Below are 26,964 nucleotides of genomic sequence, written 5' to 3'. Positions count from 1 at the left end.
TCCAACTCTCTCCCAACTAGCAATGTGGGATTAAACTTTGTCTCCCAAGGGTGTCCCAAGCTGCCAACGTGATGGGCCTCGAGATTTTAGGAAGTGTAGACTATATGGGCTGCCTTAATGAGCTGCAGCCCATCTACATTCAACATCTTCTGCATAATGGTGTATTAATCTTTATGGATGACATATTTATTGATTCTGCAACTTCGGTGGAGCATCAGCAGTTGCTTGAGAAAGTCTTTGCAATACTTGGTGAAGAAGTTATATGTCAAGCAGTCCTAGTGTTTATTTGCTCAATCTCATTTGGAATGGGACATGTAATAAGTGTTGATAGGGTCGCAAAAAATCAAAAAAAATCTCAACAATTTGAGAATGGCCAACACCATCTTCCATTTTAGATCCAGCTATTTTGCACCTTGGAAGGTGCCGCCGAGGAGACGTTTTTCACCTTGAGAGCTACGTCGCGAGCGTCTTGCGGATGTCAGAGGACATGGTTGTAGGTGAGACCACCAATTTTTTCCAAGCTTGGAGGAACACGTCGCACACAAAGGTTGCCATAACCATATGCTCAATGTTGAGGCTCTCACAATAGTGATGTTGTGGTTAATACCGTCATTGGTGTCACAATGCACCTTGCAGTAGTATTATCGGAGGATGCGTTTCCATTCTTCTGGATGGTATTTTTTTATAAATGATACTTTATTACTTAAAAGGTTTAACCATTACACCCGATCTCTGCATATCTAGGATGCACACACCGCCGCTCAAATCCAGACAAACAAAAAAAGGAGGTGCAATACAAGTAATCTTTGTAGAAAGTGCATAGGTTCCTAAGGCAATGGAGGACCAATTCTAAGTACGCTAACATCTATGTTGGATAAAAGTAAACCTCGCCCGTGTGATCCAAGCATATAGCTAGACACCTCAATAAATAGGTTACGAATCTCCGCACGCATTAGAGACGGCCATGAACGAAGCAAAGATGTGCACTGGTAGATAATTTGCATGAGAGAAAAGTATTTATCATAAAAGACCTTGTCACTTCTACATAGACATAGTGACCAAATAACAACAAGCACTCTGACCTTAATAAGTATTTTAAACTCATGATCCACGTCATTAAGCTAGTTGTCGAATATATTACATCTAGCATATTTGCACTCGTAATGATGACATAATACATACTTTGTACTTGTGTGCCAATTGTGTTGTACAAGATTGTCTTTAGCAAAGGATTAAACCTGCAAAAAATCTTAGTCTTTAGCGGAATTTCCATTTTCCAACTTTTTTTTGTTATTATCAACTAACACCTATGGCTGGATTGGGCCTCTATATATGGAGTCCACGGAGAATTTACCACTCTCATGTAGATTTTATTAAAATTCGTCAGTCCCTTGCATTAATTGGACTAAAGCTAAATAATATATCAAAGCATTCCATGATGAAAGCCTAGGGCCAACTAGATCTTTCTAGACGTCGCGTTTGGTGAGGACACCAACACCTTAGCGATGGTATCGCCTTTGTGACTAACAATATTGTATAGAGATGGATATTTTTCTCGTAGTGTAGCATTTTCAAGCCACTTGTCCTCCTAGAATTCAATTTCCAAACCATCTTTAACTGTAAACGAACCATATAAGGCCACCCCAGAAGTACTACTACCTGCTTCACATAATATAGACGTTAGTAACATCATATCCTATGAGACGGAGGGAGCAGCAAAATACAATCATATACTCCCTCTGTTTCTAGATATAAGCCATATAGTTTTTTGAGAAAAAAATTCAGAATATAAAGTGTATTATGTTACACCACTTGCATAGACAATATTTCTAGGGATATGATTACGTTTCCTTATCTTATGCAAAGTTCTCTATTAGCTCAAGCCAATTTTCTAGGCTTAATCCTACCTAAACATGGTGTATTTTTTTCTCAATATGTGTTCTTTAATTTTCGTCTTAAAAATTGTATGGCTTATATCTAGGAACGGAGGGAGTAATTCTTAGTATGAAATGCTTGAAAGAACGTGGGTTCTTCCAACCAAGTTGTCTTTTTTTTAGACTACAACTAAGTTGTATCGAGTTTGGTCAGAATGGCACATAGCAAAATCTTGATTAGCAGTTGGGAGTATTTACCAAGAACAATGGCTAGTTTGTTCATTGTTGGCGATATGTGTGCATTGTTAGGCATACACCGCCGAGGATTCAGTAACGTCGAATATACAGACATGCGATAATCTCTAGCGTTTGCCTCTTTGGACGGACCAAGATTACCATTTACCAAGGCATTGCTCGGAAAGGCGAGGAATTTGTCAGGACGAGACGAGCCCATGTGAACGTGTGATAATCTCGAGCTAGCGTGCAAAACTATCAAACTAACGCGCTGCCGACTGCCGTGCACTCCTCGCAGCAAAACTCACATATAGACAGGTCGCAACTCGCAGGATTCGCTGTCCTGTCCGGCTGTCCCTTCCCCCACCGAGTCCGGCGACCGCGAGCAACAGAGCCGGAGACAGCGGCCCGCATCAGGGAGATGGGGCTGTGCTCGTGCTGCTGCCGGTGCCTGGAGATCCTCTGCGCCATCCTCCTCCCGCCCCTCGGCGTCTGCCTCCGCCACGGCTGCTGCTCCGTACGTCACCTAATCCCCCATCCCGTCTTCTTGAACAATTCATCTCCGGATCCGGATGCTGCATCTCCATGTCCATTTTGACTCGATTCTTGTTGGTGGAGCAGATGGAGTTCTGGATCAGCGTCCTGCTCACCATCCTCGGCTACCTGCCAGGTGTCCTCTACGCCGCCTACGTCATCCTCTCCGTCGACCCCGACCGCGCCCGCCGCAACGGCGACCCCGACGACTACATCTACGTCGCCTGAGCCGCCGCGGTTCACCCGTGCCTCCTCCTTCCCTCACCCGCCCCGTCGTCTTTCTTTGGGGTTAGGTTAGTAGAATCGGCTCTGTTCCTGCCCCTTGTAAATGCACATTTTGAACGGGTTATATACTTGGATCGAGATTTGCTTCTACTACTGTGGATAACAGATCGTTTATGTTGCCTCATTGCCTGGTCCAGTAGCTGTTGCTGGTGTGGTTTGTGAGTAATTTACCTTGTTCGTTTTTTTTTTTTTTGTGAAATCATTTTACTCTGTTGGGATAGTAGAATGTTGTTGATCCCATCCTAAATCCATATCAGCAAACATCGTGTTAATGCTCAATCAGTCCACAAGCTAAATAATCACAAGGTCTCCAAGAAAAGCTGTTGATCACTGTTTGCTAATCAACTACCATGTGAATTTGCTCATCGGAGAATAAGGTACCCCTGTTAGTGATCAAAATGAGCTACCACTAAGCCCTACTGTCTCTCCTGGTATAACAGAGTAGCACATCATTTTCATGGGATCACATTGTAGATGCCTTCGCAAATCGGGAGAATCTTGAGAATCTGTCATTCATAAGAACCTCTGGGTTTCCTTCTTCAACCTAAATGTGGAGGAAATAGAGTTAAATAATTATGCTAGCTGGATGAGTGAAAGGCAGTTAGTGATCTGAACATAGTATAAGGGTGGTGTCTGACTTATGTTACTGTTGTTTCATTTCCATTAAGTATTTACTGTGTCTAGATTCGACTTCCTGATTAATCTCATTACTGAGAAGTTATAATAACATAATAGCACGACTTACCAGTTTGCCGTCATCAAGAACCAGAATATTGTCCATCTTCATCACCGTTGAAATACGATGGGCTATGGTGAGCACTGTCATGCCTTTGCATTCAGCAGAAATAGTATTCTGTAACAGGGATGCTGTTTGATTATCAACGTTGGCTGTGCACTCATCAAGGCAAAGAACCTGTAGAGTCATTGACAGGTTTAACTTCTATTAGCAACTACAAGGCACACAACTTAACATCTACCATAAGCTTTTACTGCTGATGAAAATTGCACAAGGCTTCAAAATGCCAATGTAGTACATGTACCGTTGCAACCGTAAAGTAGTATACCTTGGATGATTTTAGGATGGCACGGGCGAGACATAGGAGTTGTCGCTGGCCTACTGAGAAGGATCCACCACTTTCCTTCACATGGATATCGAGTCCTCCTATTGATTCGATCTCTGCCTTCATATGGCATTTTTCAAGGGCTTCCCATATCCTCAGATCTGTTGTTATACTGAAAGGGTCTAGGTTCTCCCTGCAGTGGACATCATCAACTAAAACTTAGAATGTTGGACATGCGTTTCTTCTGATTTTCCTCCAAATATACAACAAATTCAACCGTGAAAACAGTAGAAGCTAGAAATGGGAACAGCAGTTTACCTCAACGAACCATCAAACAAGAACGGACTCTGGGGCACTACTGCAAAATGCCCACGGAGATCTCGGACAGCAACTTTGGCCACATCAAAGCCATCTACTAAGATGCGGCCGTTGCAGATTGGAGCTAAACGGAAAAGTGCATTCAGTATACTGGATTTTCCTGCTCCAGTCCTTCCTATTATCCCAACCTAATAAACCAGGACAGTTTAATGGTTGTTTTCTGAATGATTCGACAAGAATGTTCAGGCAGTAATGTACCTGCATGCCAGATTCAACATGGAATGAGACATCATTCAAAGCAGGTGGTAAATCCGCTTTGTACCTTAGAGTTACATGCTCAAACTCAATCTTCCCTTCTGTTGGCCAACTTCTGTGAGGAGATTCTGATCCCTGGAGTTCTTCTTGAGGTATACCAACATACTGCAAGTATTATCGAATTATTAGAGAAAAATAGGCTTGTCACTAACAGCTAAAATATGTTTTGTTTTTTTTACCTCAACAACCCTCTCAACAGAAATCATTTCCTTCTCTGTCTCTGTAAAAGTGGTCAAGAAGCCATTCAACAGCGATACAAAAGGTGCTGCATATGATAGCGCCAGGCCTACCTGCAGTGAATTTCTTCATCCTTAATCGCTATGTAGTTGAAAGCAATATTTTCAACAGGAGTGGAAATGTAAAATATTAAGCCTGAAGTTTGTATTTTCTTCATGTAGTACTTACCAATCCGGGTGTAACAAAGTTAACATTCGAGTTGTTATGGAAGCCAACGACGGCCATTACAGCAATGAACAAAATGATTGACCCTGCCAACAACTGAAGTGATTTGCTGGTTACTGCATTGACTGTCCAGTAGGCCTAACTGATAGAGAAAGGTCCATGATTTCATAACAGAAGATGAAGTTATTATCACATGGAAAAGGCTACCTGGAGTCTTAATGAGAGCCACAGACCAGCCATAAGCTCAGAGTAGGATGTTTTCTGATATAGTGTCAGATGTTGGATGAATCGCTGTAAGAAGAATCCCTGTGTATTAAACAGTCAGTATCTTGCACAAACCATACCAACACAGGTCACTAGAGCGTTAGTGTTCTAACAGCCAGGATCAAATGAAGGCAAGTGTTCTGGTAACTCCATGTTCAATAGTCTAGATGTGATTAACATACTTCCTTCTGAAATGCTCTTATTGTTGATGAACCATCAAGTATCTCTGTAAAAGATGAATAGATAGGTGAGCGGGCAACACTGTCAAGTCGCCTTACTTCACGTGATGTCGACCTGTAATAGAACTGCACAGCACATTAGTGTTTTTCTCCAAAAGTACAGCATGTGTGCAGTGAGACAAGTCATACGAACTACATAAAAAAAATAAAGAATCAGATGCCACATTGTAAATGTATTTAGGCTGACAACAATGAGCTGCACATGAGCTCATTTTACATTCACTTTTCAGTTTTGTGGAAGGGTCTCCTGAAAGGTATGCTATGGTATAGAACTTCATAGCTGATGCCGTAAGAGCCAAGTCAATTATCAGTTTCACTACATAGCATGCATTAACAATATTTGGTGAGCAGATTTTTTTAAAGTAAGATGTGAAGGATCAAAGCCTAGAAAAAGGAAGAACTAAAACTAATTAAGTCATTAATGAAAAAATAAATGGATGTTACAGTACCTGCACTTTGCTGTAGATAAGCCAGAGGGGAATTAAGATGAGTAGGAATGTAACCTGCATGGCAATGTTCATGCATTACAAGATAAGTGAATTAATTTGTATGAATAGAGTACTGACCACATCAGAATTATATTAAGACCATTACATATTTACCTGTGAATAGCACAAGACAACAAGAGTGCCAAGTAAGCTGAAGAAGTTGGCCACAAATATATTGAGGATAAATGGAAGAGAATCATCAATAGCGTAGAGGTCTGACGATAATCTGGAAATTCATAAAGTTTTACGTTTCCGCATTTCGGAGCTTACTGAACATAACTGACATACTAACCTATTCAGTATTCGTCCACTGGGATTTTGGTCAAAAAAAGAAACTGGGGCACCGATGAGATTGCTGAGAAGATCAGCATGTATCTGAATTGCTGCACATAGGCCACCGTATGCAAAAGAAAATGCCCTTCCCAATGTGAAAAGGGAGTTGATTATTCCAAACACAGCAAGGATAGTCTGCACATAAAGATCAAAATCTTGAATCAACAGAATGTGCATACCATCTTATTTATTTCATTAATTCACACACATGGAGATTATTTCACACAGAAGTGTGACCAGTTATAGACAAGTGTTTAAACTCACTTCACTTAGATAGAGAGCGTTCTTACCAGATAAAATCTTGTATTTTTGGTACCTGTGCTGGTATCAACCCAGTAAGTCAACCAAAGATCGTTCCCATTACGAGATGCTTGCATCAGGAATGCACTTAAAAATATTAGAAGTACCATTGACCATCCCGCAAATGTTGCATATTTTCTGTACAAATAGGAAGATTAAAAAGCTTTCATTTAATGACATGAATCGGCAGTTCTGCAGAACAACTCACTTGTACACAATAAGCTCAACCATGCCTTCTTTCCTGGCCTCTGCTTCAGCCTGATCACTTTTTTCCTCCTCATCAACCACTGAATCATTGTTAAGCATATCTTTAGTTATGAATTCAGAGGTGCTTGGTCCTTTATCTTTTTGTGAAATTGTTGCTGAGAAAGCATGTGAACTATCTGGCTCAGATATTGTTGAATGTGGAGTTGCCAAGAAACATTCCGATGTACCAAACCACTTTACAAATCCATTAGCCATGACCACAATCATATCTGCAGCGGAAATGGCCTGAAGAAAAAGGAAACAACGTTGTTTTTAGAGAAACAGTGTTCATTAGTTTTCTTGTTATCATTTCAAATTCTTTTTTCAACATACAGTTCATTACTCCTCACTACCAGGTAGTGCTTTAAATATGATATAGACATTTATATTAGAACTTAGAAGCAACATGCTACAATCTGTTTGGGTGAGATTACTTACATGGAGATTGTGAGTGCTTAATAATCGTGTTTTTTGCTTCATTTGTGGTCCCATAATGGCTTTTTCCAGGATCCACGAAGCAACCTGTGAGTCAACTGCACTAAGTATATCATCAAACAAGTATATATCAGAGTCATGATACAAAGCCCTGCAAGTGTACAATCATAGTGTTAGTAAGACAACTCTGAACTTTCCACTCTCAACTGCACATTGTTTTTAGATATGACCTTGCCAATGCTAGACGGGCTCTCTGTCCTCCAGATAAGTTGAGACCTTTCTCTCCAATGTGTGACATATCTCCGCCAACCATTGCTGAGATATCGACATCAAGGGTACATGCCTGTATTACTTCTTCATATCTGCATGAATGTTGCAACACGGGATACTAAAATATAAGAAACAATAAATATAGTTAACTCATTTTTTAAAGAAAGAAGAACAAATGAAACAGTATAAGCAAAAGAAGTGACTTCTAGTAAAGCTAACATTAAGATAATCTACCTCTTTGTATCAAATCCTTTTCCAATCAAAATGTTATCTCGTAAAGAACCAGATAATATCCAAGGTACCTAAAAAATATCAATGACACTTTAGTTTTGTGCCATCCAACGGTTAAGGAATTTCCAAATCATAAAGCACAACCTGTGGTACATATGCAATCGAACCACATGTGTTGATAGAACCACTGATGATAGACATTTCCCCAATAATAGAATTCAGCAAAGATGACTTGCCCGAACCAACCTGAAAATCAACATTTTTTTCCAATTAACAGAAAATAACTGCAATTTCCATGCAGTTATACAAGAGTGGTGACTTCTATTCCTTGTAGGACACTAAGGTGATTAACCGAAAGTCTTATTGAAGTTCCACATCACACTTAGTTTCCAAATCAAACTTAATTTTTCATTATAGATGTTTCATAGAAAAGATAAATCTGGTGGAAAGAAACAAGTGTGGGTAGTGAACATTTAAGAAGGTTGCTCTGGTAGTAGTATTGCAAATTCAAATACTCCCTCTGTCCCAAAATATAAGGCCACAACACATTTTGAGGTAGAACTTTGACTGACAATTTGACCAAAAAAATGTGAGTTATATCATTATATGTCATCAAAATATATCATTAGATTCATATTTGAAAGATGTTTCCAACAATATATTTTTGGTCTCATATAATTTATATTTTATTGGTCAAAGTACGAAGTGGCATTACATATAAAAACGGAGGGAGTTTGTTTTTCAATATGTGTTATCTCCATCAAATCAAATACACTTCCGTAAGTAGACAGCCATATAATTTCAAAATCACCTCGCCTACGATTGCAATGAAAAGGCCTTTTGGTAGTTGTAGAGATATGTCTCTGAGAATAATGTTGGGCTCAGCAGTTGAGCGATTAGACCATGAACAACATACATTCCTGATGACAACAGCTGTGGGATCATAAATTGTTTCAGTATTTCTTTGAACGTCATCCTTTGCAACATCAGTTGATGCCATCAACTCAGAAGAGCAATGCTCTGGAGAAGACAAATAATTGCGCAGTCTCCTACTAGATATAACAGCCTGCAATGTTAGAATACAGATGTTACAGCAATAGAAACACATCTAGCATTACAATAACAGATGGCATCTAACTTACATCAATCATCCCGTTAATAACCCATGGGAATGAGTTTAATGGGGATATCAATGTGTTGAAGAGTGCGACACAGGTGAAGACCTGTAAGAAAGAATCCATGTAAGGACTTTTTGTCACGCTGATAGTATCCTCAAAGTACTCCGTACAATTCAAGGTATTGTTTTACCGTTGCAGCATCCAGCGAGTGACCCATTATTGCAAATATGGAAAAGGTGAAAAGGGAGAATAACGTTGGTGTGGTTGCCCAGAAATAGACACACCATGCATCCAGATATTTTCTAGTCTATCGGGAAAAGAAGTGCTTGTGAGTTCCAGTGCCAAAAAATGTGAATTGTTAAAAAACAAAAATTGGTAATGAGCAATTGCACACCGCAAGATGCGTCACTTCTAATTCTCTTCTTTTCTTCAAGCGTTGGGTGAAAAGTTTCTCCCAGCTATACATCTTCACTGTTCTAATGTGTGCTAAGAGTTCTCCTGCACAACTTATCCTGTCCATAAAGAAATGCCAGTGGACTTTATTATAGTTAAATTATAACATCCATTGTGTCTACTTAGGCAATTTCTGCACAATTACTTGAACTTTCTTTTCGATTCCTATTATTCAATGTAGACAATAGTTTATGCTAATTACAGGCAAGCAAATATCTTATGGTGTTCTCAAATATGTCGATGGAAGGAAACAATATGAGAACATGAGAAAGAAAAGGATTGTTTCTTTGTTCTATAACAGTAATAGATGAATTGCTTATCGGCTTATCACACCTCTCATCTTTTTGCTTCATCATCTGTTGCGTGGCAGTAGCAATCCTTGTAGAAATTGACTTGTTCACTGTATAATATAGTAGTGTGTTGGTGATATATGATTTGAACACAAATCTTGGAAGTAATGATTGAAATATGCACATTTATATGTGTACACACTGGCATAGGTGCATTTCTCATCAATGATTCAGATATAGAGGCATATATATGATCTACAGACTACACACATAATAATGGGGATGCATGACCTGCCAAGTCTCTCAAGATGTACAGAAATCTAATTCACGGTAAACAATTAAAAAATATAGCAATACCTGGTATTAGTATGATTGTTATTGCAAGTCCAGATAGGAATGCATAATTTACTTGTGTATACAATAGGTAAAGAGCAAGTCCAATCTGCAAAGGCAAGCTAGCCAAACACCAAGGTGTCCAATCCCACCATTAAATAAAGGTGATGCAAACATATAAAAGGCATTAATAGCCTATCATTGGTAGAGAAAAATATACCTCCAAGCATCATGAAGGCTGTTACATAAGTTAATTGTGCGGTCAACATCAACAGACATGAAGGTCTGTATTTCTCCTTCAGAGAACCTAGAACGCTCAGATACACTGAGGCATAGGCACTTTTTTAAGGTCCATCCAAATTGAAAAGGAACAAAGGTAAGTCAGGTAATATTTGAATGATGCTTCAAGTCATTACAGTGGAAGTTAGGAACAGTGTTGAATCAGATAGGAAGAAGGCATTCTACAGCAGCAGCCAACAACAGAAAATATACTACCGCAGTTGTACACTGTCACATGTTTGGTCTAGACAAGCATAAACTATCATACAAACTACTAGTTGGCTCCATATTGAACAGCGGAAATCTAGGTGTCTAATCTGACAGATTTCTATCATTAATGGGAAGTGCATACCAATGAATAAATCCTGTTAGTAGCATGTGCCCAAGGCCAGTGTAAGTAACTATTGGGAAATGCAAGCTGGCTGCGATGTTCTTTGCTTTTTTCTTTTCTGTTCTGAAGGAATGATAGCAAAAGGTACAGATTAGGGACGGGCGTACCTTCTGGTAAACTATTCCCATGATACTTGATCGTAACATCAACTTGAGCTTTGCTAGACGAAATGAGTACTGGGTATCCAAAAATGACCTTGCGAACAGGAAACCAAAATTGAATAAAATTTAGTTAATTAATTAGATTTGAGAAGACAGAACTGAGTTACCACCATTTTTGGAAAGATAATGCTCTAATAAGGTCAGAACCTCTATGCCGTGTCACTGTTTAGCATGCTCATTATAACAAGGAAAAACCATACTCATAGTACAAAGGAAGATTAGAAATCATAACTGGTAAAGTCATCTTCACTATCATACTTATTCCAGTTCAGGGGTAACCAATTTAGCTAAGCAGCACCAAAATGTACATGTACGCGACCTTATTTTTTCTCGAACACACGCTTTGAGGAAACCGTCAAAAGACGGGTAGAACAAGCGCGTAGCAAGGCTACAGAGCAAAAGGCAAAAAAGAAAGGAGAAGAAAACAGAAAGAGCTGTACAAGGCTAACATTCTGTTAGCCTGAGAGGTTTTCTACATGTACAAGACTAACAAGTGTTAATGTGATGCAGCATTATTCAGAAGATAATATGGGAGAAGACCATAATGCCTAACACCTGCCACTGTCTGTATGTGACTAAAAGGCTTGTGCAATTTGTAAATTTTTAATTGAAAGTTCATTTCGTCCAAAACTGAACTGAATGCTTACTTGATAATTGAAGTCAATCCTAGAGAAATGGCAATAGTATATCCATCCATGCCAACAGAACCTGATGAGAGAAATGTATGAAATGCCAGATTGGTTTGTTTACATTGCTAAAAGGGCACAAATAAACCAGTAAAGTGGATACTACTTTGATATGAATCATTATTCAAATATCCCGTAGTTTTTGGAAGATACCCTACTTTATTCCCAATATATTATAGAATCTTCTACAAGAACTACCGGCAGAATCCTAAATACTTTTTTGTTCAAAAGCTTGTAAGAATGCTTGCTGGTGGTCTTTGGTTTTTCTGAACCATCAATGTGAGGCAAACTAAGAAAATACTTGAGAAAACTGTGTGTAGTGTATGTTTTAGTGCCAAAAAAGTAGTACGGTCATTATTTTCCTTAGAATATTTTATAGCAAGCCTTGTCGACTTTTGAGAAGAAACACCTTGTTGAATAAGCCTTATGAACTTGTTGAGTAGCAGTGGGCTAACAAAACTGATACTGTCATTTATCACCTGCATGATTAGAAATTATGATAATGTATTAGAAGACGAATAGTATGTAAGAATGTATAAGGGCCAATTCCAATTTTCTAAATGTTAAGTTTGGCAGCATTTATTCAAAAGAATGGAAAGTATAAACCGAATACCCACTCCCACCCCATCCACCCATAATGAAGGTGTGTCTCCCAAGATACATATCAATTTGATAAACACAGCATTTAGTGCATGGAGTTTTCAGTAGTAATAAAACTGATAGTGTCTTTGTCGTCACTTGGTCAGTCTGGTCACATACACAACATCGTTATAGAAGGGGATTGCAGAAAATGATCATCTACATTTGTATCGTAAATCTCTCCATTTATAAAATTATAACCCTGCACCCCAATTCATATATACAGCATACATTTACCCAAGTTCTTCTACGGAGTATAACATTTCCTTAACAATTTCTGAAATTATTTTAAAAAGTACCTTTAACATGCCCAAACGTAAGTAAATCCATCCATAAGCGTGAAACATAGCTCTAAGTAGAGATGGATCAGCATGATGATTTTGATGTTCAGCAGTCCATGAAGACAGAAGTTTGTCATAACAAGAATCAGCTCTGAGCTCAGAAGGTAATTCAAGTAGATCTGCGAAATCAAGTTGTCTTGTGATACCAATGTCCATCATTGGATTAACAGACTTAAAAGTCAACAGTTCCCAGATATTGTGGTGCTTATATACCTGAAAGGACAGCACAAAAAGCATATAGAGAAATTCAGAACCTGGCCTTTTTATTTTGTTAACAGAAAGGAAATACCAGTGTTCGAGTTGTAAATAATCAACCCAAAGTAAACGCATATGGCATTCTGTAGCTTAGCAGGTGCAATATTCGCTCCCACATCAAAGTAATACATAACATATTGGCATGGTCATTTAGAGGAACATGTTTGCAGGGCTGGATAATAGGTTGGCGGTGCGTAGAGGTACGGCATTAAGGACACCAATGGTGGTTGGCGGATTTGAGGCGAGTCCTGCGGTTTGCAGCGCCATTGATTCTCCAAAGCGGGAGCGTCCCGGTTCTGCCCTCGTTCGCATAATTGGTTATCTCTTTTCCCTCCTTTGGCTTTGGTGGGTTGTGGTGCCCTATGTGCTCGTGTGGTTGGCATGTAGGCCGAGGATAGTTTTGTGGTATTGGTTGTAACATGTGTCTCACAGCAGTTGATTCTGCTCTTGTCTTGAGTGGTTTGGGTGTATTGGCCTTGTCTTAGGCTCGTAATCAAAATTCATTTTATCAATGCATCGATACACAAGCTTTGTGTTTTCTAGAGGAAAAAAAATAGGTTGGTGTAACCTTAATATTGATTCAGCTATTCCTTCCAGGTCAGCACAAATACACAATCCAGCCAAAACTTGTAAGCTTTGTCAGCATTACTATTGCCAATTGGGGTTCTCAGATATTTATATTTTAGGTTTTGGCACCTGCGCCAAAATAGGGATGCCATTTGTATGACACAGATCAGTTGCACGCAAAACAAAGATCCCATACATTGTTATGCCAATAAAACTAACACTAACTACACAAGATTAGGCAAAAATATGCAGTAATAACATAACCAATGCAGAATTATGACTTGGCTCTTGTGTAATGGAATGAAAATGCACACATCCTGAATGTACAACAGAAACCCCAAAAGGCTACTAAAAACAGCATACCAAGTTTGTGCTTTCAGTCTCAGAATTTTCATTGTTCAGAATGAGTGGAGCTTCGATAGAGTTCACTTCTCTGCAAGAGAACACAGTACACAGTTTACAGGACTTCTGAGGATCAGGCTCAGTGAAATCCATAATGATGAGAAACAACAGAGGGGAAGTTATTCAAAGAAGTAGCTACGTTGCAGCTTGGCAAAACAAAATTCTAACATTCCTAGATTAAAGGGAAATCCTCGAATTAAGAAATGCAACAGGAATATAGGATACAGCCAGCAGGGATCCAAAACAAACTACAGTTGAAGTTCAATTTTGCCTCATTTTAGTAACTACATGAATCAAATGAAGCATGACAAAAACTAAGTACATGAGTGAACTGATAAAACGACTAAGCATAAGTTATTTATACGTGTTGCATGTTGAGATAAAACATGGCTAGATCCAAATATAACTCCTAATACCTAAAGCATTGAAATTTTAGGTAAACTTCCAGCTGAAGAATATTGACAGTTTTAAGTTTTTTTTTTTTTTTTTAACGGAGGCAAAAGCTTTGCCCCATCTATTAATTAAGAAGAAGATGCTGAGTTTTTAGGAGAAAACCGAGCGAAAACCTACAACAATAGGGCAAAGCCCACACCAAGAGCATACCCACAAGAGAACCAACTAGAACCGACAACCAAAAACCACAACATCGCAAAAAAGACCCACTAAAAGGATGTGACAACCCAAAATGAGTCCATCACTTAAATAGTTTCTCAAACTTCTCTTGTTATGGCTCTCCTCCTTATCCTTCTAATAGATACCTTCTTAAGAGACTTCTCCACCTTCTTGATCATGTCCTCTGAGGCTTTACCTGCCAAGACGCAGGCAATTTCCCTGCCATATCCAGGGCTAGCCGCCTCCAAACTAGCAAGCAAACCACAAAGCTCCTTTGCAAAAAGAGCATCTGAGCTAGGAACCAGCACTGCTCCATGGTCCAAAGGGGCGAGGGATTGGCAAGGCTTCGACTGCGATGGAGAGGGTGTTGTGGCCACCTCCATGGTCTCAAAAGAGCACAACGCCGACGGAAACGCCCCGGGAGAATCCCCACGCAACTCATGTAGCTCTTCTGTGATTTGCAACACCGGAGCCAAGAACTCGTCTATGTCCTCGCACTTAGAGTCAGCCAACACAACAGGTTGCGGCGACTGGCAAGGCTCCGACTGCGGTGGAGAGGATGGAGGCACATGTGTCAACACTCCTGACTTAGCAACCACCTGTTCGCCGGACTCATGCGAGAGAGAGAGACAGGTGTGTCGGCAACATCACTCAACTCAAGGTCAATCGACTGAGCCGCAATCATGTCCATGCCCTCGCACTCAGAGGCAGACGACTCGTGAGGGAGTGATGATGGGCCACGAGGAGAGAAACAACCGTGGAGGTGCTCTTCCTCAACCACCGACTTCTGCACGGAGGAGTCAAGCGCGACCGAAGCCTGCGCTTTGGCGAGCCCCGAACCAACAAAAGGACATGCCTCAGTCGGCTCCACAGAAACACCAGCACACGCCAACAACAGCTTGAGAGCTGCCACCTCTTCACGAAGTGGGCGAGACGCCTCCTCGACACAGACATCAACTAGCTGAAGGAGCTCCATGCGCATCAAGGCAACCTGGGACTGAAAGAGAGAGTCCAGAGTGGCGTTGATCTTAAACAGTTTTAAGTTATATATTGGCACTTGGGCTAGTAGTTAACTTCAGCAGTCGCTAAGAATAAAAAAAGGATTAAAGAGATGAAAAGTAATACTCTGTTGGAGGTAGTTACAAACCGAGTACCTTTTGTTGCATAATCGGCCTGCTGCAGTTGCAACAATAAGAAAAAGTCCAAATGTAATTGATGTCGAGAATGAGAGGATCTCCGTAAAATATGACATTGCCTGTAATGAAACCAAAATAGAACATAAACTAGATTCTTCTATTTCGTGTAGCTGCCATTTCATGTCAATTTATATGCAACTTGCAGTAGCGTTCCAGCTAAAGAAACACTAGAATGGGCAGAGAATTAATAGGTTATCATAATGCGGCGCAAAATAGTAGACAAGAGTGATGTAATTTGTATCCATATCAAATAAGCATGGCGCGAAGGGAAATGAAGCAAGATTGTAAGTAGCATGGAATACCTTTATTACTGTGAGTGTGTATTGCAAATGAGGTATCTCTAGTAGAATCTTCAACATCCAGCAGATGCAGATGAATGGGTTATAGAGTATTTCGAACAAAAGTCCATTGGCAGAGACAAGACTGACAGATACCTATTCAAAGGACAAACTATAATGGTTTTTACTCGTTTGTTCATATGACTGGAAAGAAAGAGCAGCAAATCCTTACTGTAATGGACTTCTTACCCATGCAAGAAACTGGGAGCATCTGAACAATAATTCATGATTTGGGACATCTATGCCTTCAACTTTCTTCTTTACAAGCACAGCTAACCCAAGCAAAGAAAGGCAGGCTGCAAAGCTAGGTAGGCCAAATACAAACAACTTCTCTAGCAAACGTCTCCTGACATTCTGAAAAAAGTAGGCCAAATTTACTATGCTTGATAGAACATGGCAGAGAGAAAGAGTATATAATTAAATGGCAATGCAATAATAGTCAACTATAACCATTGTTGCAAATAAGCAAATGCCCCTATTGCTTCTCCAGATCCTTAGAATATGAATTAGTATGTTGACATAATGCTAACAGACATTCTTATCTGAAGCTACTTTGGTTCGTGTAGGATCCTAGGATCTTTTTATTAGTCAATGAGAATACATTAACTTGTATATTGCATCATAATTGTACAGCCAGCTACTTGAACTCTTGCTAACAATGAGTTTGATGACTAAACTTCAGCAACATTTGAGGAGTTATCACTTATTTAAACAAACACAACATATCTTTCCTCCAGTTGGTATAGAAAAACCACCTACAAAGACCTTGAGTGAGTTCTGAAGTACATGTAGTTGCAGAACACCCACTGAATGTAGACCTGGCCATTCAGCATTCAGCATACTATATAGGATTAACTGAACCTCAACTTCAACCAACTGTTCCTTGGGAAGCAATCTAATTATTACGTATGTAACAATATAAAACGGGAAACTTTTATTTAGTGAAATTATATATAGTAAGTGTTCCCTTTATTTTACTCATTCGACGTACAATGGATGACTAAAGTACTGAAGCTTGGTCATCCAAGACAACTTGTATGGTCTGTTTTGAACAGGCCGGAATCAATACAGCTTTGCATCTATATTGTTCAACATTTCCAGGTAAAAGTAAGAAAATTCCATCTCTATACTCTAACCTCGTTGGGTGATTGTTGTTCCAAAATCATCAACATCTGTCAACATTGTATCCATTAAATGTTGTGCCATCCAGCACTTTAAAAGTTTGCAACCATACCATTGACAGGTCCCACCAATCATAAACGATGTCTTTGTCACTACCTTTAGGCTTTAGACACCTCATGAGCAAGCAAATTAGTAATTGCACTAAGCTTGTATGAGAGCTAGTTATGAGAGCATAATGAACAAAATGATGCGGCTCTAGTTGCTGGAGGCTGAGGACTCGGCTAAAAAAGGGTACGGGGATCATAAAAATTGAGGTGGAGGGAGATTATTAAGTCGCCAGTCTTTCAGTTCTGGGCCAAATGTGAGTACCTCAGTTGTTGGCGCGTTCCTGTTGGCGATGAAGTGCGCGACGACGGCGACGGTGGCAACCACGTTCCCGCCGAGCCCCAGAACCGTGCGAGGACGCCGAGAAAATTAAGGAACAGCAAGCCAACAAAAAAACATAATCACATAGTAAAACAATTCACGATCGCCACATGCATCGGGTGAGCAGCAGGAAAAAGCGAAGTAGAAGGTCAGCAAAAGGATATAAATCCGCGAAGCACGGAGCGAACCGCCTCCCGTTCCAGACCTGCATCGAAATCGTCCCCAAAAAAAAAAAATCATTACCACCGCCGCGTCCTGATCAAAACCCGCATTCCGGTCGACTCTTTACAAAAGTAAATCCGGCGCAGCGAAGGCGGCGCGTCGCGTCGCGAGGGGTTTAGGGAGTCTCACCGTGGGATCGCCAGGGCAGAGGAAGTCCATGGCGGCGGCGGGCGGCGGCCGCCGCGAGCCCAACGAATCCGCGAGCGCGACTCGAACCAGGGCGGCGGTGAGCGGAGTGGAGCAGACAAGTGTGGAGCGTATCGACCTTCTCCCTCTCCTCGACTCGCGCACACACATTTAGTGCGCCGCCGGAGCCGAGGGGTTTTGCTGCAGGCAGGCAGCGATCTCCTCCCTCGTCGGAAGCCACTGAAGCGTGGGCTCCCCGCGAAGCAGGGCCCGCATGTCATACACAGCAAAGGTGGCTTTGGCTAGCGTCGTCTTTTTCTTCCGGGAAAGAGAAGGCAGCGGCCGCACTAGCGAAAGGCCGATGACGGACGTGCGCGCACGCACCAAGCACGCGGGCGTCCGCTTTGCGGGCAGTGGGCTTTGCTTTTGCCAGCTTTATGTGTCACCTTTTGGGCTTTGTTTGGATCGTCCTTTGTCTTCTTCTCGCTCGCTCATGTGCCGCGTATTTTATAGCGAGGAATGGGACAAACAGAAGGATCCAGGCCCAGATCCAGACTTCCGACGAGCAGCCCACTATCTCGGCCCGACGTACATATGTACAACCGGCCAGGTCGAGGATGGTCCCGTGGGCTGTGGTAACGAGTAGCTGACTACGGCCCATGCCAAACGTTGATGGTTCCTGGTTTTTCTTCTCAACAAAGAAAAAAAGAAGAACACGGGGCGATTTCTGCACTGAACTACAGCGGCCAGCCGCCGGTCCCTGCCTCCTCCATCGACTGCTCCGGCAACGTGAGGGGGTGAGGACCCCGGAGTATCGGCTCTGACCAGTAGTTAGGGTTAGCCAGGTGTTTCCTTGGGGCGTTGTTCTATGGAGGAGACTGCGGCGTGTTGGAATAATTTGCCTCTGATTTTTCTCCATTTCGGCGTCGCTTCAACCGGTGGCGTCGGGGGGCAGGTGGCCTGGTCTTCTTGCCGGTCTTAGGATCTGGTGAGATTTGTGTTTGTTGGTTGGGGTTCGGCACTCTCGCGGGCGACGGTTGCGTTGGCTGCTGCAGTTATGTGTGGCGTCTTGCAGTTGGGTGTGAGGATGACGCCAGGCGGCGGCGTTTGTCTTCTTCGACTGTGTCTGGGGAAGATGGCGGCGCTGGGATCTGGTGACCACGGGGAAGATCCCCGGCCGACGTGCCACAAAGTCTCAGGCTCGTCCTCTGCGACGACACGGTTCATCGGCTCAAAAAGCATCATTGAATGCGATGGTGCTCTCCCAGATCTAGGTGTGGCGGTTGTTCGCCTCTTTTCCAGCGCTACCATGGTGACGGTGGAGGAAGATGGACGATGTTTCGACGAGGCATAGGTTTTTCCAAGGGTGAACTTGTAGTTTTACTTCTTGTGAGTTTCCTTGTGCAAAGTTGCTTGACACAAATATTTGTCTTATGTGATGATCAATGTGAAATATATGGTTACATAAAAAAAACAGCACATGGGTGACAGTTCATCCAAGCAAAACATTGCAGCCAACAAACACAATGTACAACACAGCATACACAGTCACGGAACTTGAAGATTCACAAGGTCATCAGGGCATCTCCAGCGGCGCGACGCATTTCGGACGTCGAAACGGACGCGTCGTGTCCGTTTGCATCGGCCGAAATGGTCGAAATCGTCCGGGCGTCCGTTTGCGTCGGGGGTGGCTCCAGCGGCGCGACGCATAATTTTTTTTTTCATTCATGCAACCATAATTTACGTTAAAAAATAACATAAAAAAGCCATAAAGGCGTGCTAAAAGTTGCTGCTGCCTACTGGTCGTCGTCGCTGACGAGGTTAATGAACTCCGGCGTCGGCCATGGAAGCTCGTACGCCGGCGGTGGAGGAGGTACCGCTGCATGGGCAGGAGGCTGTGGCCAGGGATCCCACGCCGGAGCAGCAGGCGGAGCGCGGTCGTTGGACCGCGTCGGCGTAGCCGGAGGAGTCGCCGGCCTCCCTCGCGCGAGCGCTGACTCCCGCAGCTGGATAGCGAGCCCCTCCCACAAAGCGAGCTCGTTGAGCTCGTCCTGCGCGCTGTTGGCCAGTGCCATGGCAATGGCCTCATCCTCAGAAAGGTCCGGCGGCTGGGTCTCCGGATCCCACGCCGGCACGCCGTCGTCGTGGTCGTAGTCGACCATGTGGACGTCCTCGTCCGCGTCCTCCTCGTCGTCCGCGTCCTCGGCGTCGTTCTCTTCTTCTTCTTCGGCGATCTCTCGGTCGAAGAAGTCCACGTCGCCGAGGTAGCCAGCGCGGCGGCGCGCGTCGAACTCCCACGTCCCGAATGAAATCCGGTTGTAGGAGTTCAGCGCGTACGCCTCATCCTCCCGCAGATCCGGCGGCAAGATCTGCCGGCGGCGGCGTACCTCGTCCCGCCGCTCTCGGCCCTCGCGCGGCACGGGGGGACCGGCACGCGCCGCGAGTTCGGGTACCAGCCCCTCCCGGCAAGTTCGCGTCCGGCCATGGCACGAGCCGGTTTTCCTCCCATAGCTGCCGCGCGAGCTCAACGCGGACGTACCGGCCGACCCTTGCCTTCTTGCCGGAACGCGAGCCGCTTGCCTCCTGGTCGTTCTTCGTCTTGCGGAATGGCCAGCATTTCTTTCCCTTGGCGTCGGTGGGGTGGAAAATGGGGGATTTGGCAATGGTTTGGTCGTCGAAATGGACGCCGGCAGCGTCCATTTAAAAGGCTCCGACGCCATATCGCCTTCAATGGCCTGCCAGTGCAACGTCTACTAGCTGCGCACGCTCGCGGAAGCCGAGGCACGCCATTAACGTGGCCCTGCGAAGGCTGCAGCGCGCCGCCCGGAAGTAATGCTGCGGAAGACGAAGCAGTTGTGCCGCTGCCAGGCGGGCCCGTGCGAGGACCGAGCAGACACTTTGCGCGTCCTTGCAGCGTCCGCCGAGACGCAAACCTGGCGCATATTTGGGCCAGGTTTGCGTCTCTGCGGACGGCCCGGTCAGTTTGCGTCGCGCCGCTGGAGGTGGTGCACGACGCATTTTCGGTCACGGCGGACACAAACGGTCGCTCAGCGTCCGTTTGCGTCGCTCAGCGTCCGTTTGCGTCGCGCCGCTGGAGATGCCCTCAGGGCGTACAAAACCGGCGGACACAAATAGCTTGAGGTTCGATCCCACAGGGGTGAAGGTAGAACCACCCAAGTGTTGATTGATGTGCAACAGTAGGTTTAAATAGGTTTAATAAGCTTAATTTGTCTTTTAGTTATTCCTCAAAGTTTTTTTCTTCGGAAAAAACTTTTACTCTACTTGTCAAACAACAAACACAGTCCAACCACATGCCAAAGCACTTGCACTACAATCCTTTACACCTTCCGGGTAGTTAGTAATGTCAGCTTCATCGTTTGGTTTTTCTCACATTTAAGGTTTTATTTGTGCGTGCGACAAAGACAACGACCTAAAATGTGATGGTGTTGATATATTGGTGGCACATCACTCCATCCTGATAACTGGGAAGAAACTTGGGGGATATTATTTGCCTCGACCTCTAGATGCCGGTCGATGTAATACCTTGCCCACTCGTAAGTTGTAATCCGTATAGTGTTGACTCACTTTCTCAAGGGCCACATAGAAAACCCATAACCCTCATTGTGAAGTCTACTCGTATATCAGCATGGAACACTTACCCCACTACTCACTCCCTACTCTCTAGTCTCCACATCACCCCTCAGTAAACCCTAGCCGCATTCCCACTCACTATTTCCACATTTCCGCACCCTCCTCTAGTCTCTATCTCTCGGCCTTGTACGGACCCCTTTCCTAGAGGAAGCCAGTCCTCTATCGACATTTCGCGAGTAACAAACTAACGGGTATGTTCTTCCTCTTCCCTTTCATAAATTTCAAGTTTATTCTTCTCTTGTTGTCTCTTCTCAAAATTAATCGTGTGCAACTCAATCCTCACCCCCTCCCCCTCCCTCATGATGAGGATGATGCATAGAATAGTGAATTATATAAGGACATCCCCAAGAGGAAAAAATGTGCTCCTTTTTTTTTTTACTTATATGAACTTGCGAAGAGTATATGATTTAATTCATTCATGTGAACCTGCGAAAACGTAAAAATACAACTTCTCACGAACAGTTCAAAATAACAACTTTTTTTCTCTATATAAATTGATCGGCTGCTATTTGTTTTACGTATTATTTTACGTGATTTCTATTGAGCGCACGTGAGAAATCTTGTGATCAACTTTCGAAGCAGTGATCGCTTGATTTTCGAAACACGTTGTGTGATGGCAACTTTCTAACCCGATGTTGCCACGTGGCGAGTTGTCTGCACCTTAAGTCAGCACCTCGCAATTATGGTCCTTATTTCATGTTGTATCTTTTTTTGTGCGGGTTAAATCATGTTTTTGCCGATACAGTACGATCTGCATCCACGACTTATTAGGGGGAGAGAGAGAGAATATTTATGCGATCAAACACATAATTAGTTGAATATTTATCTGCTTTTAAAGAATAGCCATTCAACATAGGAAGGGTATAGGGATGGAAATGTGTCGGTACATTTTCACCGTTTAATTTCGAGCAACGTTCCCTGTGTTCCAAACAATATAAACGTCCAGGGAGAATGAACATCTTTCATATTAAGCACAGCGAAAATCATACTAAAAATTAATTACCATAAGAGTCCAATTGTCTTTTTTCGAAAATTCATCCCGGAAGGTAAATCAATATCATAGAAGAAAAGCCATGCCGTCCGACGCCACAAGCATTTAGCAAACGTTGTGCATGCATGTGAGACCATGTCCTTGGAGACAGTAGAGCAACGGCAGCGAAGCCTTTTGCGTGGCCGCGAGATCACCGCAACTCGACTGATAATCTAAGGCCATATTAGCTGTTACTTGGAAGGAAGGAGATGAACAGTACAAGCCCATGCATGCCTAGTAACTCAGGAGCTTGGTTGCGTTCGTAGCTTGGTAGATAACCTCCCCCACGGCGGCGACAAGGCCAGAAAACAACCTCTGCACCGTAACACGTCTAGCTAACCTGACTACGCGGCCTCAAGTTGACCTGCCTACATGCTAGCTAGTGCTAAATATTTCTATTCTGCCGCCCGTTAACCTTTACTTACCCATAAGTTATAGCATAGCTTGATTTTGGGGGTTTTCATCTATATAAAGAATTTCAAACCACACCACCTTCAGCAAGGCAAAGCTACGCAACCTTGTCGGCATTGCATGATCTAAGATCTTGTATTTTTACCAGAGATGTGTATACTTGTCATTGGCATCGACACTGCTAGCAATCTCACTACCGGCTGACAACATCTTGCTACCTAGATCCCGACGCTGAGAGGATGCCCCTCACACGCCGCGGAGAAGACACCGGAAGCAGGAAGAGGCCATTGTCATCAGGGGCGGGCTCAGAATTTTGAGTACGAGTATTCAAAATTATAAAATGCTTTGAATACGAATTAGTGATCACACATATCTCATATTTGAGTACGAACGAGTGAAATACTGAATGACGCAGATCTCATATTTTCTTGAGAAACCCTCGTAATAAAAGATATTTGTGCTTGAGAAACATATGTATGAATTTACCAAAATAAGAGCATTGAGTATGTAAATTCATACAAATTTCTAATAATTGGAGTTAGCTTAAAAATATAAGAGTAGAACAAACACTATATGAGTTTTCTATACCAACAAATAAATGAAAAAAAGTTTTCTAAAATATAAGGAATAAAATGCTTTACATGGGGGTTGAACTTATGACCCAATGAATAAAAGGTCCCAATACAAACCATTAGAACTACTTCAACATTCATGTCAAAATTGGGAAGTTCTACTTTCTATATATTTCTTAGAACATTCATATATAAGTATATTTTTCCAAATGTAATACCCTTGAATTGAAGTGGGCCTGCCCCTGACATGGGCGGGCCCAGAAATTTATAAATGGGGATTCAAAATAAAAAATACAAAGAAAATTGGGAAAAAATGTGAGGAAAGCTGGATTTGAGCACAGGACCGTGGTAATACAAGCCGACTAACTCAAGCCAGCAGAACAGCAACCTATGCTTGTCAATATTTGGAACAGCAACCTATGCTTGTCAATATTTGGACTGGACTTTATATAATGTAACGCTAATTGATAGCTGTGCCAATAATTTGAAAATTTTGACATATATTTTGGGTACTTACCTGCATACCATGAATACACATAGGCCCGCCCATGGCTCAATAAGATCTGTGCGTCTGCGCTAAAGATCTCCAACCGGCCTGCCATTCATCTCAAGCCATGAGCAACCTATCTTTGCCACCGGACATCGATAGCGAGGGGAAGCCGCCGGGATGGTGGCATTGGTGGGATAGAGCTTCCACGCCGAGTAGCTCTAGCTCCCCGCGGACTGACGGCGAGGAGGAGGGGGTGCCGTCACCGACGACGGGCATGATGAGGAGTGGGAGGCCGTCGTCGAGGAGGGGGACGCTGTTAGCCACGATGGCCAGGACGAGGAGGAGGAAAAGGAAGAGGATGAAGATGCAAGGTGGACACGGCTGGAGGCGGAGGAGGCGGCGGCGGCAAAGAAGGAGGCAAGGGCCCGGACAAGGGCGCAGGCGCATCATCCGTTCACGGACGACGACAAAGACCCCAATGACCACTCATCTGAGGGGGACTCGAACTCGTCGGGCGCGTCGACCGCCAGCACCTCTTCCCAGGAGGTGACGACAGGAAGCGCCTCCGTGAGGATGACGAGGCGGGGCCTTCAAAGAAGAACTAGCTAGTTTAAAAGTTTGAATTTATTTTTCCGCAGTTTGTATGTTTAATTTATTCAAACATGTTACACTAATTTCAAAATATTGATTCTACCTAGAAGTATGAATATCTCAATCGTGTCTACCGTAAAAATCTATGATATCAAGCGGCATTCTAGAGGAATAGAAATCTCTGCCTCTTGCTCTTCACATCATTCTCGAGAAATATAAATCTCTTCCTCTTGCTCTTCACATGCCGAACTCGCCGGACGAAATGCGTCGGGCCGCTGGGTTGCCTCCCGACGCAAACGAATAATTTAAGCGTAGCGACCCTTTTGGCGTCCGTGGACCGACGGAAATGAAAGCGCGCAGACAATTTAGGTGTTCGAAATGCGTTGTTCCGTTGGAGATACCCTTAAAACTCGTGCAACACAATGGCCAACCCCGTCGTCTTTCTCTATGCAAGTTAAAGTTGTCAATGCATCAACTAAAGAACATAGAATTCATTTCCCCAACCAGAAAAATTTACTCCTTTGTTCCTCGTTTGGGCAGAGCAAGACATCACATCACACACCAGCAAGGGTCAAATCCACACCGTCTGCCTCCAAAAAAGATGGTGAAAGCGTGTGGATATTGATGCTGACTCGGAAAGACCAATCGAGTTAGGACACACCCACAAACATCCACCTTTCTCCAAAAGCAAAATTGAACTGAATGGACCAACCGCAGAGGCTTTTTGGAATCGGAGGCAACAAAGGCTACTGGTAGGTTTTGGTGAATTCGTCGACAAAAGTTGGCGCCTGCCCTTGGCAGTGTTGGCTGACCGCTGCTTGTATGCTTTGGAGAAAGAGACCAAGCTCTAGGCAGGGCCGAGGCGTAGAGCCCTCTTTTTGTCTCTTGCTAGAGCGGCAGCGCTGCGCTTATGAACCCCGAGTGGGGAGAAACCGGGGCAGGCCTAGTACCACTACACCCTACCACAGGCAGCAGACATTGGCGCAAACGCACCAAAGCCTGTGTCGCTGTACGATCCTTTTTTTGTTTGGGGTTTTCCTTTGGCCAAAGAGGTTTTCGTTCGGTGTAAATCGGGTGGATCGACAATTTATGGTTCGTTTGAGGTTGACAACTGAAATATACAAAATAAATCTTGTCTAACGAATTTAATTTATACTCCCATTTACGTCTAAAACTTCTAGTTCTTGTTGTTGCCTTCGGGCGTGTTTGTAAACAGGGGAATTGCACATTTACCACACTTTTTTTTGCACTATGTATATTTGCCACATCATATGTCACGCACATGTGGTGGTTATAGGGCAAATATGCAATTAAAATGTAAAGTGAGGCAAATGTGCAAATATCCCGTTTGTAAACTTAAGCTGGTCTGCCAACATGTTTCTATCGTCGAGCCGTGGGGCTTTATTAATTTAAAGCCGGACATTTGGTGCTTTTGTTCTAAAAAAAACAAGTGCAGATTTCTTTCATAAGTTTATTTGCTATGATGGTTTAATCAAAATGTTGCAACCTTTATCACACAAGTACTACATTATGAAAAAGAATGTTGCAGATAGTTGTCGCATTCCCAAAAACATTGGACAAAATGTTGTGCATGATCGAACGCAACCATATTGGTACTCCCCTGTAGGAAAAACATTTCGCCTTTTATATTGATATATAGGAGAAGCAATTCGTAGAGGCAAGCAAAAAACAAAGGAAATAAACAAAACATACGATTAGATGATAATTTGCGTAAGTTTTCTCCGCTCCCCCCAGAATCCAAGTTTATCGTCCTTCGTTTAGTGACGAGGACAACCAACATCGAGGACTTGTAGTTAGAAACTCTGGCGCGTTTCATTCCTTCCCAATTTCCCGGCATAATAGCACGCTGGCTATTTTTTGAGCCCCATCAGTGAGGACGACATAGTATGGGTGATGGCATGCTCCCAAAATATTGCATTAGATGCAGGCAAGATAACCAAGAAACGACGACAGTCTAGATTAACCTTTAGCGTCTAAAATAGTTTGGGCCGCTCGAGATGGCTTAGCAGCCTCGCGATTTTCCATGGAGGCAGCTCAAATATATCTTTCTCCTAATAAAGAGGACAACATGCTGGAAAACTTAAAACGGAGGCCGAGCTACACTTAGACCTTTATTTCCAAACACTTATAATTCGCATTTCAAAGTTTCAAAATTCAAAATAAAATTCTAGGTATAGCCAGTGAAATATACTACAACGGTGTAAAATCTCGATACAAACTAGTTCATATTCTAGGCAACATAAAAATGACACGTTCTGACAAATTTTATAGTGAGTAGTGCATATTTAAGACTATAAAATTTGTTAGATTTTGTCAATTTCGTGTGGCCTAGAATACAAATTAGTTTGCATTTCGTGTAGCATACATCTTTGGATACCTATAGAATTTTATTTCAGATTTTTTTAAAACTTT

The 26,964-nt window shown here is 42.8% G+C and overlaps 2 protein-coding genes across 2 annotated transcripts; one reads left to right on the top strand and one right to left on the bottom strand.

Moving 5' to 3' along the window:
- The first annotated feature begins 2,464 nt into the window (after nt 1–2,464).
- Nucleotides 2,465–3,057, top strand: LOC124670637 (hydrophobic protein OSR8-like). Its single transcript, XM_047207114.1, has 2 exons — nt 2,465–2,625; nt 2,730–3,057. Exons 1-2 carry the CDS (start codon nt 2,530–2,532, stop codon nt 2,868–2,870), a joined length of 237 nt encoding a protein of 78 aa, XP_047063070.1. The 5' UTR covers nt 2,465–2,529; the 3' UTR covers nt 2,871–3,057.
- A 121-nt stretch (nt 3,058–3,178) lies between these two features.
- On the bottom strand, nt 3,179–24,000 carry LOC124706346 (ABC transporter C family member 13). The gene is made up of 34 exons (XM_047238011.1): nt 23,968–24,000; nt 16,080–16,244; nt 15,855–15,986; nt 15,511–15,611; nt 13,706–13,775; nt 12,479–12,733; nt 11,950–12,019; nt 11,502–11,562; nt 10,801–10,888; nt 10,244–10,362; nt 10,048–10,145; nt 9,734–9,800; nt 9,342–9,459; nt 9,138–9,254; nt 8,972–9,052; nt 8,641–8,895; nt 7,974–8,075; nt 7,833–7,900; nt 7,559–7,690; nt 7,332–7,479; nt 6,856–7,139; nt 6,638–6,785; nt 6,307–6,482; nt 6,129–6,240; nt 5,976–6,029; nt 5,470–5,592; nt 5,231–5,329; nt 5,027–5,119; nt 4,801–4,911; nt 4,565–4,726; nt 4,307–4,494; nt 3,992–4,181; nt 3,673–3,840; nt 3,179–3,471 (listed from the first exon to the last, which is right to left on the bottom strand). The coding sequence occupies exons 1-34, from the start codon at nt 23,998–24,000 to the stop codon at nt 3,391–3,393; spliced, it is 4,269 nt and encodes a 1,422-aa protein (XP_047093967.1). The 3' UTR covers nt 3,179–3,390.
- Nucleotides 24,001–26,964: the final 2,964 nt, after the last annotated feature.

The sequence above is a fragment of the Lolium rigidum genome, chromosome 1, assembly GCF_022539505.1.
Source record: "Lolium rigidum isolate FL_2022 chromosome 1, APGP_CSIRO_Lrig_0.1, whole genome shotgun sequence".
NCBI lineage: Eukaryota > Viridiplantae > Streptophyta > Magnoliopsida > Poales > Poaceae > Lolium > Lolium rigidum.
This window is presented reverse-complemented; position numbering and strand designations above follow the sequence as displayed.